The 16,318-nt window shown below is 35.9% G+C and overlaps 1 protein-coding gene across 1 annotated transcript in view; it reads left to right on the plus strand.

Annotated features, from left to right (window-relative positions):
* Nucleotides 1-16,318, plus strand: part of chrnb3 (cholinergic receptor, nicotinic beta 3) — a 28,281-nt gene that overhangs the window by 10,863 nt on the left and 1,100 nt on the right. The window contains exons 2-6 of the mRNA XM_015374400.1: nt 5,583-5,734; nt 9,251-9,295; nt 10,918-11,027; nt 11,573-12,086; nt 13,544-13,734. Coding sequence (XP_015229886.1) covers nt 5,583-5,734; nt 9,251-9,295; nt 10,918-11,027; nt 11,573-12,086; nt 13,544-13,734 — 1,012 coding nt within the window. The remainder of the gene's footprint in view (nt 1-5,582; nt 5,735-9,250; nt 9,296-10,917; nt 11,028-11,572; nt 12,087-13,543; nt 13,735-16,318) is intronic.

Raw genomic sequence — 16,318 nt, forward strand, 5'->3', positions numbered from 1 at the left:
GGATTTGTTGGATTCCTGCCTTTGTCACCCATAAAATCTTCAAGAAACTCACCCCTGCCTCCCTGCCTCTGCATTTGGGTCCAAAACCACAACCAAACCTTGACACATTCATATGTGGAATTTAAATGTTAGAAGCAGAGAAGAACTTAGCCCACCCCAAGGCCCATTATGCAGCTACTTTTTGCTTTATTAAGTCAATTAACTGTATATATACATTACTTGGACACCTAAAATGTGTAGGTAGATCTTTCTTACTGCTCTGTAAATAAATTAGCAGCGTGGGATGTTTATCAAAGGTTATCTTGCTATGCTTGGAACAGTTTCATGAAGACACAAGTCTAGTGTTCCATTACAGTTTGTGTATTGGTAAAAAGGATTTAAATTCAGGTCAACAATACTTCTTTAATATGAATAAACTGTTTTCATTTCCCCTGATGGATTAAAAAAAAGATCTGTTTCTGGTACATCTCTGTGGCATTTCTTGTTGTGTTTCTGTGTGGAACAGATGTGGCAGTGTCAAGGTGATGGTACTACTGTGTCCCCACATGGGGTGTTTTAGATTGAGAAGCAGGCAGGAGGGAATAGTGCCTGCTGGGCCTCTCCTGCATCTCTGTCATTCACCAACAAAGCTTTGTCTTTCCCAGACTCCACTAAAGCTCTTTAATATTCCTGCTGAGGTCTTTCATGCAGGAAGTGGATGCAGACAGTCATGCTTTAATGCATCATAATTTTCCAACAGAGATTCGACCATTGGCCCCCCAACCATCAAAGTGCTCATCCTAATCAATACTTTCCTCTATATCTAAACCATGCACATGCACATATTTGCACTCTGCCTATCTGCTTCACTCTAATGGAAGAAGCTGGCTTTTGCAGCTAAATGCAGACCTTTGACTAATGGGACTCTTGTGTTTTTGTTTGTGAGGATCTCAAAACAAGGCTACAGTACATCCTGTATTTTTACATAGATGGTTCCAGATGAACAAGAGAGCAAATGCCCCATTTTAGCTCTTTGTAAACTGTACGATTCTGATGCAATGAATGGAAACATAGCCTGTACTTTAACTTTTTATTTTCTGCACACTGCATAGAAGGCAATACTCTGACAATTAAAGGTCCTTACATGTTTTACTTTACTAGAATTTGTAAAAACTAATTCTAGAGTCAAATGTGAGGAAAATTTGTATACAACTTTGGTGAAAATGAACTTTGCAAGCTATTGTATTTGGAAGAGAGAAAAAAAATTACCACACAACTATGTGAGGAAAAAAAATAAAATACTACTGTATGTTTAGCTGTTGATGTTCAGGGGGTTCTGTAAGCTGTTGATTTATCTCAAGGTTTTTCCATATTTTTCCAAGGTGAAATAATTATGGAATAGACAACATTATGGACAATTTAAAGTAAAAAAATCAGTTACTCAAATTTGACTTTATAGCAGATTCTCCTTATTCCACACTGGATCAGAACTACTGCATACCCACAATTACAGTGTACAAATACAGTATATGCATATACCAACATGTATATTTGGCTTTATGCTTTTTTTTGTTGCCATCAACCCTCTTCTGTCTGGATAAACAGAGCTAATATCGATTGCTTGTAAAAAGTGTTTTATGTCACTCCCATACTCTCTCTGTTAAGTTATTTAGTTTTTTAAAGATAATTCCTTATTTAATTAATCATACATGTTTTGGAATTTTTTTTTATCAAATTGCAGTTTAAATAGAAGTTTTTCCTTATTTTGGTCTGGGAAGTGAACTGGGTTTGCTTCAACTTTTGCATGCCTTGCACCTATAGACTAATATACTAATCTCTTTAAATTATTTGGTTTTCTGAGTCTTATGAGCTCCTAGTCTCCTTTTCTGAGGCCCATAGAAGCTCATTTAACCTCAGTAGTCACGAGCAAACAAACCTTTTTAAGGTTGAAGGGTGGCAAAATACTGATAGAAAATGGGATGAAAAGCACACAAGCTGTTATTTATTTTCATATAATTCTACATTTTTTACTTTTTTGTGTAATCTTAACTGTTTTGGTTTAAACATATCCACAATAAATCCCTGGTAATACATTAAGTTTTGCTTTGATAAAAATAAGATAAAACTATACATTTGACCAACTTCTTAAACAACTGATTTTTTTTTATTTTTTGACACCTGTTTTCAATATGTCTGTAAACCTCTGACCAGTACTGTTTACACCATATCTCTCTGTGGTTAAGTTCTTAAACCCATAGTACAGCATCATCTAGCTATGCACATAGCATTAAGACGTGATCCCTAAGATCATTAACAGTATATATTCAAAATCAACTAGTTATAGCTTATTCATCAGGCTGTTAAAGGCTTCAATTGAAGAAGCTGATTACACCAAAGGAGGTATAGCTGAATTTACCACATAAATATAGTTTTTAATACTTAATTCTCAATACTAGAACTTAGTAGCAGCTATTAAAAAAGCTGTTTTTTATTCATTTAGGGTAGATTTCCCTAATTTACTTGATTTGGCTTTTGTTTGGAACAACAGACATCTGCATGCAGCTGATGATCTTACATAAAAGTTGAAAGATTTGTAGTCCTGTTAATGAGTTCAATGATATAATATGTTGGTGATTATATTTCCGATTAACCTACCGCTGCTTTGAGTGTCTGTCGCTGAATTTTTCTGAGATTTTGTCAATTTTTATATAAATTACTTGACAGAGTATTTGATGGACTGCATTACAAAGACACCTCGGGGAAGGGATTCAATGTAACACAAACACCTTTGGTTACTACCAGATGGAAAGACCTAAATGGATAAATCCCAGTGCTCAAAAGATTGATGGAGTCATTACATTTTTATACCTTGTACCTGAAATTAAGCTTTAGGCCTCAATGGTGTGTTCCATTCTGGCAGCACCTGAGCCCCAGTTACCTTTTTAAGCCTTTTGAAAGAGTTGGCTTTTAAGATGAATCACACCATGTCTTTTGTTCAAATGCAAAGGGAAATGGGAATTTTCTTCTTACTATAAGTTTTGGTGTCTGTTCTCTGTCCTTTTGCCCCAGTTTATGTATCTTTCAGCCTCTGTCCTTCCTCCTCATCCTCTTTGTCACATATATTGAGGAATAGCTTTGGGTCAGTCTGTCTCTCTCCCTCCCTTATCGGCTTTCACCGCTGCTCTGAAGCATTCCCCTTATTTCAAAGGCTGTTGCATTAATCTTCCCTTCTGTCGTCCGTCGCCCTCTGTTGCAACGCAGCACTACAGGCTGTGCCAAACACCACTTTCTTATGTGGAAAAATGCCTCAAGCTCTGTCATCACTGAGAAAGGCTCTTGTGTTGCTCAAGTACAGATGCCAGATACTGCTCTGGGCATCCAGCCAATATGGCTGCCATTTTCATCTGAATTCTATGTAATGAGTAACATAGTTGTCTTAAACTGTTTGCCAGGACATGTCAGTATCAGAAAATAAATAAATAAATTAATTACTTACTGAATTGTTCATGAAAAATATTAAAGGAAAAAAAATCAGTGTCTACAGTTAATACTGCATGTTTTTTCTACTTTTAGGTAATCAGTAAAGTTACACCAGGCTGAATGTTGAAACATGTTTTTGCAGGATCTTTTCTGTGATACACCAGCTTTAAGAACCGAACACTCTCAGCTGTTTGTAATAATCGGCGACTGGACTGGTGCAATCAGAATGCTGTGGCCTTGTTTTGCCGTTTCCAACGGGTGTCAATTTAAAAAAAATGCACAAAGCTCTTTCAGCTATTTTATCTCCCCAGTGAATTATCTGTCCGAGGTGATTGTGTCAGCATGATCATTTTGTTGGCCTCCAGAGCTTGGATGTATCTGTTGGGCCATGACCAGCCATCAGTCTGATGTTGACTCTTAATCTATGTCTGTGTTTGTTGCCTGGCTGGCTCTGAGGACATGACCTCATATCCAAACACGTCTTTCTGAGAAGGGAAAGAATTTGTTATGTTAATCACAATTGAACATTTCGAAATTATATATACAGTGGTGTGAAAAAAGTGTATCCTTCTCCATTTCTTTTTTTTTTTTGCATCTTTGTTACACTTAGGTATTTTACAACATTAAACATTTTTAACTATTAGTAAATTAATACAAATTGCAGTTCTTTAATTATGGTATGTATTATTTTGGGGTGGGAGGAATTTAAACTTACATCACTGTGTGAAAAAAATTATAGCTCCAATGTTAAAAAATAAATTGACTGGTGACTTAACAAAATAAATGTGGGTGTGGACTTTGAGTTGGTTATTCTACAACTTAAAGATCCTTTCATCGAAAAAGAAATAGGTTTGCTGTTTTTGATATAAAGGGTACCAGACAGTTTTCAAATGACCTTAGGTTAAGTGAAGGGAGGGAACCACATCTTTTTTAGGTCTTCTCCTGCATGGCCAGATAGTACTTGATATATGTACAGGTCATGTTTTGCATTAAAAAGCTTGTAGTCTTGCACAACTGCTTGAAATTGTTTTCAAAAACCTGGTTGTAGGCTAGAGTGTTGATCTTGAGTCCATCTTCAGTCTGAGAAGGTATAACCTGCTCATCCTTAATAATACCCCCATGCCATAATCAAACCTGCTCTCTCACTTAAAGTGGAGCTCTGTGCCTATTAATGATTATTAATGAAGTTTTAAAAAAGCATAATCTTTCTAGAACACCTGAATGTAATCAGGGGCTTGTTACCAGGTCTCTGTTGAGCTGATATGCTGAAGGAATTCAGCTGTGATAGCTCTTGAGGACTGGACTTGGGCAGCCCTGTTTCAAAATAATTGTCCTCAGATATTTCTTGATCCATCTTAATGTTTTATTCCAAATGCCTTCTCCTTGGTGCTTGGGCTTAAGCCTTCCTGATCTTGGTCTTGTCTCTGAGCAATAATTTTGTTTCTCTGAGCATTCCAAGGAAGTTGCATCTCTGACCATGACACTGAAGATGAATGGTACTGGTAGCTCTATGTTTGATATTTCTACAATTGTTGTTAAGTTATTTCAAATTTTTTTTTTACTTTTTACTTTACATTTATAAAACAACTTATTAGTTCTATATTCATCCCCTAATATTTTGTGATGTTTTGATATACATGTGATAAATAAAGACAAACTATGGGCTTAAATGGTGCATGGAACAGGAGCAGGCTATAAGGTAAATCAGGAGACATGGGAGAATAGGATCTACCAATTAACTGGTCAATACTAGGCAGGCTTTTTCAATAATACAGAAAAAAGTAAATGAGGAAACTATGGCATGACTCAATAGCAAGACAAATAAATACACAAGATAATGTGTTAAAAACACTTGGTAACAGTGATCAGAACAAAATTAATATGTATGTTGAACCCTAAATGGAAAAAAAAAACATTGCAAGAACTTTAGAACACAATAAACAATGAGCAAAGTGGTACATGACATGAATACAAAATGAAAGCTTAACTTTAAAACCTATAAATCATGACAAGCCTACATTACTTGTTTTTTTTTTTTTTTTCAAATCTCATGTCAAAAGAGAAAACAAGAGTTCTATCATATTCAAATATTTTCTTTATGGTAACCTCTCATTTTTTTGCAGGCCAGGAGGACTTTGTGTCACTCGCTGAAATGGAAGACTCTTTGCTGAGAAACCTCTTCAAAGGTTATCAGAAGTGGGTCCGGCCTGTCGGGCATGCCAACGACACCATTACTGTACGCTTTGGATTGAAGATCTCACAGCTGGTAGATGTGGTGAGTACGGAAGCCGAGAGCGGTCGTGCTCTACTTTATTTTTCCTTTGCCTTCTCAAGATAATGTCATAACTATCTCGTTATTACGGTTAAACCATTAATTGTTTTCTTGAGATAATAACTAGATAATGAGATGATTAACCTGTATGAGTAATGAATCTGTTTTTTAGTTTCCGATTCTTTTCACTCATTTTCAGGTCGTGGTGGATGATTTGATTTCATGGAATACAGTAGAAAAAAATCTGAATTTTTTTTTTATGAAAATCTTTAAACCGGAATTATACCTTTTACAGGTGTAACACCAGTGCTGTTCAGAAAACACCGGCACTACAGTGCCAGAGGCAAAGGCCTAATTGCTTATGAATCAGAAGAGAAAGCAACTAATCAAACCAACAAGGTTGTGTCTTTACATAAAAGTTAAACACAGGATTATATACACATTTCACATGGGCTGCCATGTCTTATACTTATAGATCCTCTCCCGCTTTTGTGGTATTGAAGGATGTAATCAGTGTTAACACACACCAATCATCTCATTATCATGAGAAAACGGCTTTTGTTATCTGTAGATAATGAGAAAATTAAGTTGTTTGAAAAAGTGAGGACGTGATATTTAAAATTAGTTTTACATTTTCTTCATATCAAACAGTGTAAGGTATTCTGCTTTTGTGAAGATTTAAAAGTCTCTCTAGGTAGTACAGATATAATTACTCAATGGTGAACTTTCACATTGAGAATCAGCATTTGTGGGCTACTTAAGCAGATTTTCTAGAAATACAGACCACTAATGAAGACTGTGGTCTCAGTTTGTGATCACCACTGAGTAAAACTAAAGGACTCTCAGAAAGATTAATTAGACTAAGGAGTGGAGATGTTCTGTTGTATTGTGGAGCTGCAGCAGTGCTGTCTTAATGGAAGATGCAGCATATAAAAACCTTTCCTGCATTGCCACTATAAATCTTTAATCCATTGCCATTGCCAAATTAAACCCACATTCAAATGATGATTAGATGATAAGAGGGCTTATTATGTAGAAAGTCAAAATTTAAAGGATCTGCTTTGGAGGTTTGGAACAAAGTTTATATCCAGTCATTATCCATAACGACAGATACCCAAAGTGCTTCCTAAAACAATCTCTTTCTAGAACCTTAATAAATATTAAGTAGATTAAACCTTTTTTGGAAATAATTGAAAAAAATTATCAAGTTTTAAAATACTCAAGTTTCTTTTGACATGAAAATTTGTCAGATTTAGTATTTTTTCAAATGTGTACACATCATGGTTACAATTTAATTAGATAGATGACAGTGGAAGGACAGGGTTTTTGAATTACTGAAGTTAGTCTGTAAGGCTGTACAGAATTTGTCACAGAATTAGCCTGTTCGAATAGGCCTTATGTTGTGTTCTTACCAAAAACTAGTCTAGCTTTGGTCAAAGCAATTCAGGAAAATTCTGTTAATTTGTACAACTATATTTTACTGCAAAAAAGTAAGGAGACCATAATCAAATCAAGTCTGATTTATTTATTGCACTTCAAAATAGCTCCTTAATGTGCAAACCTTTCTAGGTATCTAAAACTTAATTCTTACTAAAATAACTTTTTTTTTTTTTTATTCTGAAAAGCATTTTCTGCTGGCAAAGATTTAATTTAGGAAATCTATTAATACCATTTTGACGAGGAAAGTAATTTGACCAGGAATAATCCTATTTCAGTGATGTAGAAATGGAAGAAAGAGAGGGGAGTGCTTTTAATAAATGTCAAAAACCTCCTGCTATAACTGACTACATATAAACTTAGGTATAAAAAAGACAATATAAAAAGAGTGTATATAGTACAAAAAAGCATACAAAAAGAAAAAGGTGTAATATCCTGGAATATGTTTCCATCCATTTTCTGTCAAGTTTCATCCCTGCTTGGGTCGCAATGGATGCTGGTGCCGATCTCCAGCTGTCTACGGGCAAGAGGCAGGGTACACCCTGGACAGGTCACCAGTCCATCGCAGGGCAACATAGAGACAAACAAACATTCTCATCTAAGGAGAATTTAGAGAAGCCAATTAACCTAACAGACATGTTTTAGACTGTGGGAGGAAGCCAGAGTACCTGGAGAGAACCCATGCATACTCAGGAAGAACATGCAAACTCCATGCAGAAAGACCATGGGCCTTGAATTGAACCCAGAACCTTCTTGTTGCAAGGTAACAGTGCTACCCACTGCACCACTGAGCAGCCCAGAATATGTTAAAAATATATGCAAACTCAGAGTTGATTAATTGACTAATTCACACCAGCCATTGTGAAACAGAGTTTCCAACCTTAGGCTAGATCAATTCAGAGTTGAGGAAACCTGCTTTGTGAAATAGATCTCTGATGAGTGACTTGCAGAGATACCAAAGTAACAAAGGCTTCCATCAGTAAAACCCTAAACCCAGAGGGACTCAAATCCTACAGTGCCAGGCGTGTCCCCCTGCCAGTAGAAGTCCAGGTCTGTCTGAAGTGTGTCAGAGAGCATAAAGATGATCCAGAAGAGGACAATGAGAATATCATGTGGTAAAAGGAAAGCAACATATATATTTTTTTGGCACAAAATCAACTCATCCTGTTTGGAGCAAGATTAATGCGGAGTTGCAACCCAAGAAAACCATATCTACTTTCAAGTGTAGAGTGGAAACATCATGCTTTGTGGCTTTTTTTTAATCTTCTAAGAAATAAGGTTGACTTATCTGTGTTAAGGAGAGAATGAATGGGGCCATATACTGTGATAGTTTAAACCAAATCCTTCCATTACTGAAACCAATGAAGATGGAACGTGGCTGGGTCTTCCAGGATGACAATGATCCCTAACACACCGATCAGAAAACAAAGGAGTGGCTCCTTTAAAAAAGAAAAAAATCAGGGTTCAGGATTTGTGTAGCCATTCATCAGACCTCAACTTAATTTGTGGAGGGAGATGAAAGTGTCTGTTGCCAGGGACAGCCAGGAAACATCACTGCTCTAGAGGAGATCTGCAAGGAGGAACGGGCCAAAATACCGGAAACACTTTGTGCAAACCTGCTGAAAACTTACTAAAAACGTCTTTTTATTATGACCAAATGCTTATTTCCCACCATAATTTACAAGTCAATTATATAAAAATCCTACAATCTCTAATCTCCTTTCTTATAGTTGAAGTGTACGTATAATGAAAACGTCAAGAGAAGTTTCCCAATTAGTGGCTAATCTTTTTTTTTTTTTTTACTTCACTGTATGTCTGCAAATATTTCAAGGAAAAAGGAAGGAAGGAAGGATCTATTGTACTCTTTTAAAACTTAGTAAATTCTTTTGGAAGATAGTTTACTCTGAAAACTGTTTCTTAAAGCAAAAAAAAAAAAAAAAAGAACATAAAGGAGTCACCACAAGGTCCATTAGCCTATTTCATTTAACTTAACTTTCCTTTAGCTTTGTGTTTGATCCTAATTACCCTCTCTTATCATTCCAAGTAAGCAGCTTAATGAGCTTATTTAATTTCTTTTTACAGGATGAAAAGAACCAGCTCATGACTACAAATGTTTGGCTCTGGCAGGTAAAGATGAGAACTTGATTCACTTTCTTAAGTACAATTTAGGCAAAGAATTATTAAAGTGTACATTAATTTCATTCATTTTATTTGACCTGGTATTAGCTTAACATTTGGGGAAAAAAATGCAACATGTTACAGGAAGTCAGGGTAATACATAACATTATAAGAAAAAATTGCCTGTCATTACAGAGGGAGATTTTACCCTTAAATAACCTTTTCATAGCAGATTTGTTTCCCATTTGATTTTTATAGGAATAATCAGAAGATTTGGATCTACTAGAACAGTGGTTCTTGATCCCTTTCCTCAACTACCACTGCTCTGCATGTTTTAGACATTTCTCTGTTGCAGCCCACATCCTTCAAATGATTTAATGAGCTCTTCAGCATCCATCAAATGCTGCAGAAGCCCTATCATTCATCCATATAATTTCGTACCAAGGAGTCCCATAAAACTAGGAGGACAGTGGTACTTGAGGCCCACGATTGAGAACCTCACCACTAGAACTGCTTACACCTATATTCAAAGCTTTTCAAACATGTCTATTACTATGACTGCAAATTTGTAAAGCCCTCTGTGTTTAAACGTGAGTATTGCTTTTTTTATTGGAGCTATAATTTCTACTCGTTATGGCTGTCTCATTACATAAACATTGTCACAGTTTACATATGTGAAGATACAATTTTCTCAAATTTCCTGGTCTGGGAAAGCCAAAGCTAGCCCCTTGGCTTACCAACTCCCGGTGACTGCAAATACATAAAAGTAACAGAAAACTTCATCTGGATGCAACTAAAAATGTTATATTTCCTTATTTACTTGAACATTCCTCATCTGGTGCTGCCTAAGGCACCTGCCCACATCACAGAACTGGCCAGGTGTCTTCCTTGGCCTTGTCATAAAGGAAATAGTGGTGCTGGCTGGATTTAAGTATCTTCTCTTAGAGGAAAGAGCTTAGTTTCACATAAATATATCCGATGATCTAACTGCAAAATTTTTGGTTTAGTGTAATCATGTCTCCCAAGTCAATATAACTCACCCCAAAATTATAATTCTTTACATTTATACTGTATAAACTGAGCATGTGGGGTGTTATTTTAATGTTATTTCACTTTTTTTTTCATTTTGGATTTTCTAGTTTTGAAATATTTATCTGAAAACCGACTCTGTGCTGTCCTTAAGGGCTAAACGGTAGCTAATACCGTTGAATGCTCTTACATCAAACAGTTCATGCCGGTACACGCTTAACAGGTACAGGCATTTTCTGCTCATTTGGGTATAAATTTGTTACATCTCACTCAGGTGCCTAAACAGCATTGGCATTTGGCAGCAATGACGATGCTACCATTCTGGTATCATCTTATTATTATTATTTTTTTTTTTACATTTTTTGAGGTTATGTCATAAAATCAGTGGGAGTTATACTTAAAGCATTTTTAACTCATATACATTTCTGCCTTAAATTCAAAATGCTTGGAATTACACTTGCCTTAATTAATTAACCAGTTTTTTTGTAGTTTATTGTTTAGCTGAGATGTAAATACAAATACTATAATTTAAATGATGCTGCACAAAGACTCCTTTAACTGCTGTTTTAATGAGAACCTTGTTGTATATTATATTTTGATAGGAGTGGACTGATGTGAAGCTTAGGTGGAATCCAGAAGACTATGGGGGTGTTACTTCTATCAGAGTGCCATCAGAGACTATATGGCTACCTGACATTGTTCTCTATGAAAAGTGAGTTCTATTGCAACCTTACAATTACACTGCTTGATCAGTTAGAGCTGTTCAATCTGCTCATGTGATGATTTAAGATCACAAAATGCTGATTGTGTAGAATTTTCTGGTGTGGTTTATTATTAGTTTGCTGTCCTTTTAATGTGATGATAGAAGAAGTTTCTTCTTAGTGTATGGAGCATAAAAAAGATTAAGTAACACAACACTGTTCCTTCCTTTTTCTGTTTCTATAACACTCCCAGACAGCATACTGAAAGAAGGTTATAAAGCATTTTCCTTTCGTCCAGGAAAGACAAATTGGTCTCTCTGGTAAAATTTCTTGAACAAAAACAGCTCTCTGTTAAACAGCCCTATATCATCAAATAATACTTGTCAAACTAAGAGCTGCAGCTGAAATATGTATCACTACCACTACTTCAAATGAAAGAACTTACCCGATTGCATATGTTTTTTTTTTCCATAGAGATAGAGACTCATTAAGGCCCATTCGTAGTCAATTTAGTTCCAACAATGATGTGTTCTCTCTATTTTTCATATTCTGCAAGTGCTGATGGTCGCTTTGAAGGTTCCTTGATGACCAAAGCAATAGTGCGATGGGATGGCACTATAACATGGACTCCCCCTGCTAGTTATAAATCTTCCTGTACCATGGATGTCACCTTCTTCCCCTTCGACCGACAGAACTGCTCCATGAAGTTTGGCTCATGGACGTATGATGGGCACATGGTGGACCTGGTTCTTGTGGATCAATATGTTGATCGCAAAGACTTCTTTGATAACGGTGAATGGGAGATCCTAAACGCCACTGGAATGAAAGGAAGCAGGAGGGATGGGATGTACTGGTATCCTTTTATCACCTACTCCTTCATTCTCAAGAGGCTGCCGCTGTTCTACACCCTCTTCCTCATCATCCCCTGCCTCGGCCTGTCTTTTCTAACTGTGCTGGTGTTCTACTTGCCATCTGACGAGGGAGAAAAACTGTCCCTTTCCACATCAGTGCTGGTGTCCCTCACTGTTTTCCTTTTGGTCATAGAGGAAATCATCCCTTCATCATCAAAGGTTAGCATGGATAATCGTTTTCTCAAGTTTCTACTATATTTGGCTGGCTCATTAATACCCATATATTAAGCATAACACAGTTAAAAACCCCTCTCACACTCTAAAGTTTCCATCTGGTTTTACCTAAAGACCAGCACACACATTTTAAGTTTAAAAAATAAAATATCTATGAGATAACTCCTTTAATGAATTTTGATTTATACAATATTATTATTTTATGTTTTTGAGGTTCTATGTTTTTGAGATTATTGTTATTTATGAGGTTATTTTTATTCTACTCTATTACTGACGATAAATATGCTGCTCTTGCTTTGCACAGGATTATCCTATATAACAGTAAACTATTTTCCAGACTAGGTAGGTTTCCCGTAGAAATGTAGAGTGCCATTTTCTACCCAGTTTCCTAGATTCTTGCTTCAGAGTGCGTGGCTCTGCATTAAACCAGGGAGCCTACTTTCTTTATTTAAAGTTTTTCTTTTTCAAAAGGGCTGCGTTGTCCAAGGCAGTACGCAGAGAACTAGCAACCCCATCAACAAAATCGTCAACCTGTTTAGGATTCTGTTCATAAAAAAAAAACAAAAAAACAACTGATCTATTATTTCAGAATACTCTTTGCTTAAAGACAATTCTTTTGAGGGCATAATCCTCTTCAGATGTCTCTCACTTATATTGAAACCAAGTTCAAAGTTAAACAAGGATTTTATCTCTATATATTTGAAACAGACCTCAAAATTGACTTTATAAAACTGTCCCAATTGTCCATGTCCTTTACAGTTGCAGTGGTACTGCCAAACTGCCCAATAAAAACTATAAATACAGGAAGTAACACAAAACCTTATCAAGATAAGGCAAAAAAAAAAAAATACTTACTTAAACTTACTTAAGATTATCTTCACTTGAACAATTTCTTGTAAAAGCGAAATGAACTCTTCCAGAGAACATGGAGCGTTACATCAAAGAGCAACCTGCACATTTTTGTTCAGACCATAGATATTAGCCGGTAAGGATAGTAGTCTTCTTGGTGTCACATGTCTTGACTCTAATTGTTAAGAGTGACTGAGGCTTGGACTGATTAGGGCAAATGTGTATGGACACTTTAGCCAAAGAGGAAGTCATGATTGCTGTAAGAATGCTGCTAGCAGTAAGGAAGGAGCTAGAAAGAGGAAGCTGGGTAATTCCTATCAATAGTTCATTTTGCAAACAATCATCCCAATGATCCTATCCCATCAATTATGAGCTATACGTCCTAGATAACAGCCTATCTGGCAAATAGGAGCAATACAATTTCCCACAATCCTTCACAAGACTATTATATTATTCTCATTATGTTACTGATTTGTATGTTGGATGCAGTAAAAATACTTCCCTTCCTAGTAACTAACTCTTCCATGTGTGTCACACATTAGCTTGAGGGTTAGAAGTGTTTGAATAAGAATTTCTGTTTTGTCCTTCAACAGGTGATCCCACTTATTGGAGAGTACCTCCTCTTCATCATGATCTTTGTCACCTTTTCGATCATAGTCACAGTTTTTGTGATCAATGTCCACCATCGCTCTTCTGCTACCTACCACCCCATGGCCCCCTGGGTAAAGAGTCTGTTTCTGCAGAGACTGCCTAAGCTGCTGTGTATGAGGGGCCACACTGACAGGTAAACCTTTTCTTGGCATTTTTATGAAAAACTAAATTCAATCCCTGGATATGGGGCTGTAGTCAAGAGGTGTTGAATATACAAAAATAAGCTTTGTAAATCTGTTTTTTTTTTTTTATAGAGCTAGCTTTTTATTTATTATTTATAATAATATCAGTATGGAAAAGTCTGGGAGGTATTGAATTAACTATTGTTATTATCTTTGTAGTCTATAGTCTGCATAATTTTAATTATACAGACTACTGTGTAGTCTGCATAATTGTCCCATATTTATTTGGGCAGTACAGTTCTGTAGTGCAAGTGCTACTGTATAACCCAAGTCAGCTACGATGTAGTCTTTAATTAGCTCTCTACTGTGCAGATATTTTTACATCTAAGTAAAACATATTCCAGGACATTAAAACTTTTTTTAATGATTTTTTTTTGTACTACATACACTCTTTTAATATTGTATGTCTTATTTTTGTCTTTAATGGCATCTTGCTTTTACTCTATATAAGCTACTGGAAACAGAATTTCCCTAAAGGAGTTATCCCAAGGGATACATAAACTTTCAAAACAATGAAGTATTTCCTACATTAATTTCTATTCAAAGAAGCAATAAGTAAAATACTTTAGGTAAAATTTGTCAAAATCATTGTCACTTGTCATCCGGGATGGAGGTAACATTCCCTATAAACATTGTCTTAACTTTTCTCCCCTCAAATCTAGAGGTATGGTGCGAAATTTATTTGATGTAGTGTGAAGCCTATGTTTAATTTCCTGTTCTTGAACCAATAATTTGAGAATTCCCAGGGTTGCCAAACCCCACACTTTAGCTGTGCTAAATTTGATCTCTAGACTTGGCAATCTTTATGACACTCTCCAAAGGGGTGAAATACACTTTTTGTTTCTGATTTAAGCCCAGGTCACACCGGTTGCGTTCGGCTTTTTAATATCCCATCTGATTTTTTTTTACCACACAAATTGAAAAATAATCCCACATTTGATTGGGACAGATTATGAAAAGTTATTAAAAAGTAAATAAATGAAAATAAAACACCAGGAGTCTGGTGTTAACAAACTCAGATTCAAATCCGCCACTCTAAATTGATTTTAGCCTAAAGTTGGGAACTCTGAGTTTTCGGTTTCACAACAGCTGCTATCAATTAGTTCAATGAACTCCAAGTAGAATTACTCAAAGTTTAGCACGTGTGCAACAAGCTTGAAAAGCCATTATCAGAGGAGCACTTACGACTTTCGACAAGTCACCATGACAACAGGCAACAGGGAGCGCCCCAGTGGAACTTGAGATTTTAAAGCACACATTCCCACAGACTTCCAGTCTGGGTCTTTAAGCAGGTCACTGAGGGGCACCCCATCATGGCAGCCCACTGCTCCCCCACCGAATGGGTTAAATGCAAAGGTAAATTTCTCCAATATGAGATCAATACAGTTCAATGAAAAAAATTTAAAAAAAGCAAAGTGGACTATGGCAGGCCGTTTTACATTTATTAACAGCACTCTCCTCTCTGTTGTTCCATTTGAGGATCACTAAGATAAGATTCTTCCTGATAAAAATCACAGTCCTAAACCTAACTGTAATAATGATTTTCTAAATTACACATTTGTAGCAGAAACTGAATTTTAGAAAGTAAAAAAACTAAATTATACTAGTAAGAATTAAGTTTTCGATATCTAGAAATGTTTACACTTTTTACGTGGCCATTCTGACGTTCGTCAGCTTGACTAAATATGTATTTATGATATCTGAAAAACATTTTTTCATAGTTAAAATAATACAAATGCTGAACAGTAATATTAGAATATGGAGATCTGAAATGTATTTATAGACATCTAGAATGTTTCTTCTAGATGTGGAGAATGTAATTTTGTTTGAAATGGTTTGTTAGACGAAGAAAAAATGTTTTTTTAGATATCAGGAATACATAATCAGTAAAACTAGTACATATCAATACTGATTGTAATAACAGTTTTGCAATATTACGGAATTATTTCTTGAATGGTAGTAGATCAATGTATCTATTTAGGAGAAATTTTCTGGCAGCAGGTGAAAATGAAGTCTAAAAACGATCTAATAAATAAAACCTTTGGATCTTCTCATGGGTCCCTCCTCATGTTGATTCAGTCTTTTACACATTAAATACTAAGTGGCTGTTTGCAGCTGCGCTTCCGATGTTATCATCCCAATAAAAGGCCGTTATTAGCGGCTATCAGGCCCATTGAATGCCTTCAGCTTGTGCCAGTAGACTAATTAGGTTGTTAGGTTAGGTCGTTACCATTAAGTGAATCCTAATCTTAAGTAATTCCTTTTCCCCTGTGGAATTAATTAATCTATTTATGTGTAATCTGAAAATAATTTCAGTCGTTCATGTACTGTCAATGTAACTAAATAAAAATAAAATTATCTGCATCTCGCTCATACTAAACAAACCAAAGGCAAGTACTCTCATGCCCTGTCAACTGAGTTGTAGAATCCTCTCCCCTATTAAAATTTTATTCTCTGTGAAGAAGTGCTGATCATCCTTTCATAAGATCCTCGTATAACAGACATGCAATGTCTGTTTTTAAAAGCTGATGTGTC

The sequence above is a fragment of the Cyprinodon variegatus genome, unplaced genomic scaffold, assembly GCF_000732505.1.
Source record: "Cyprinodon variegatus isolate N-32 unplaced genomic scaffold, C_variegatus-1.0 Scaffold102, whole genome shotgun sequence".
In the NCBI taxonomy this organism is placed as follows: Eukaryota; Metazoa; Chordata; class Actinopteri; order Cyprinodontiformes; family Cyprinodontidae; genus Cyprinodon; species Cyprinodon variegatus.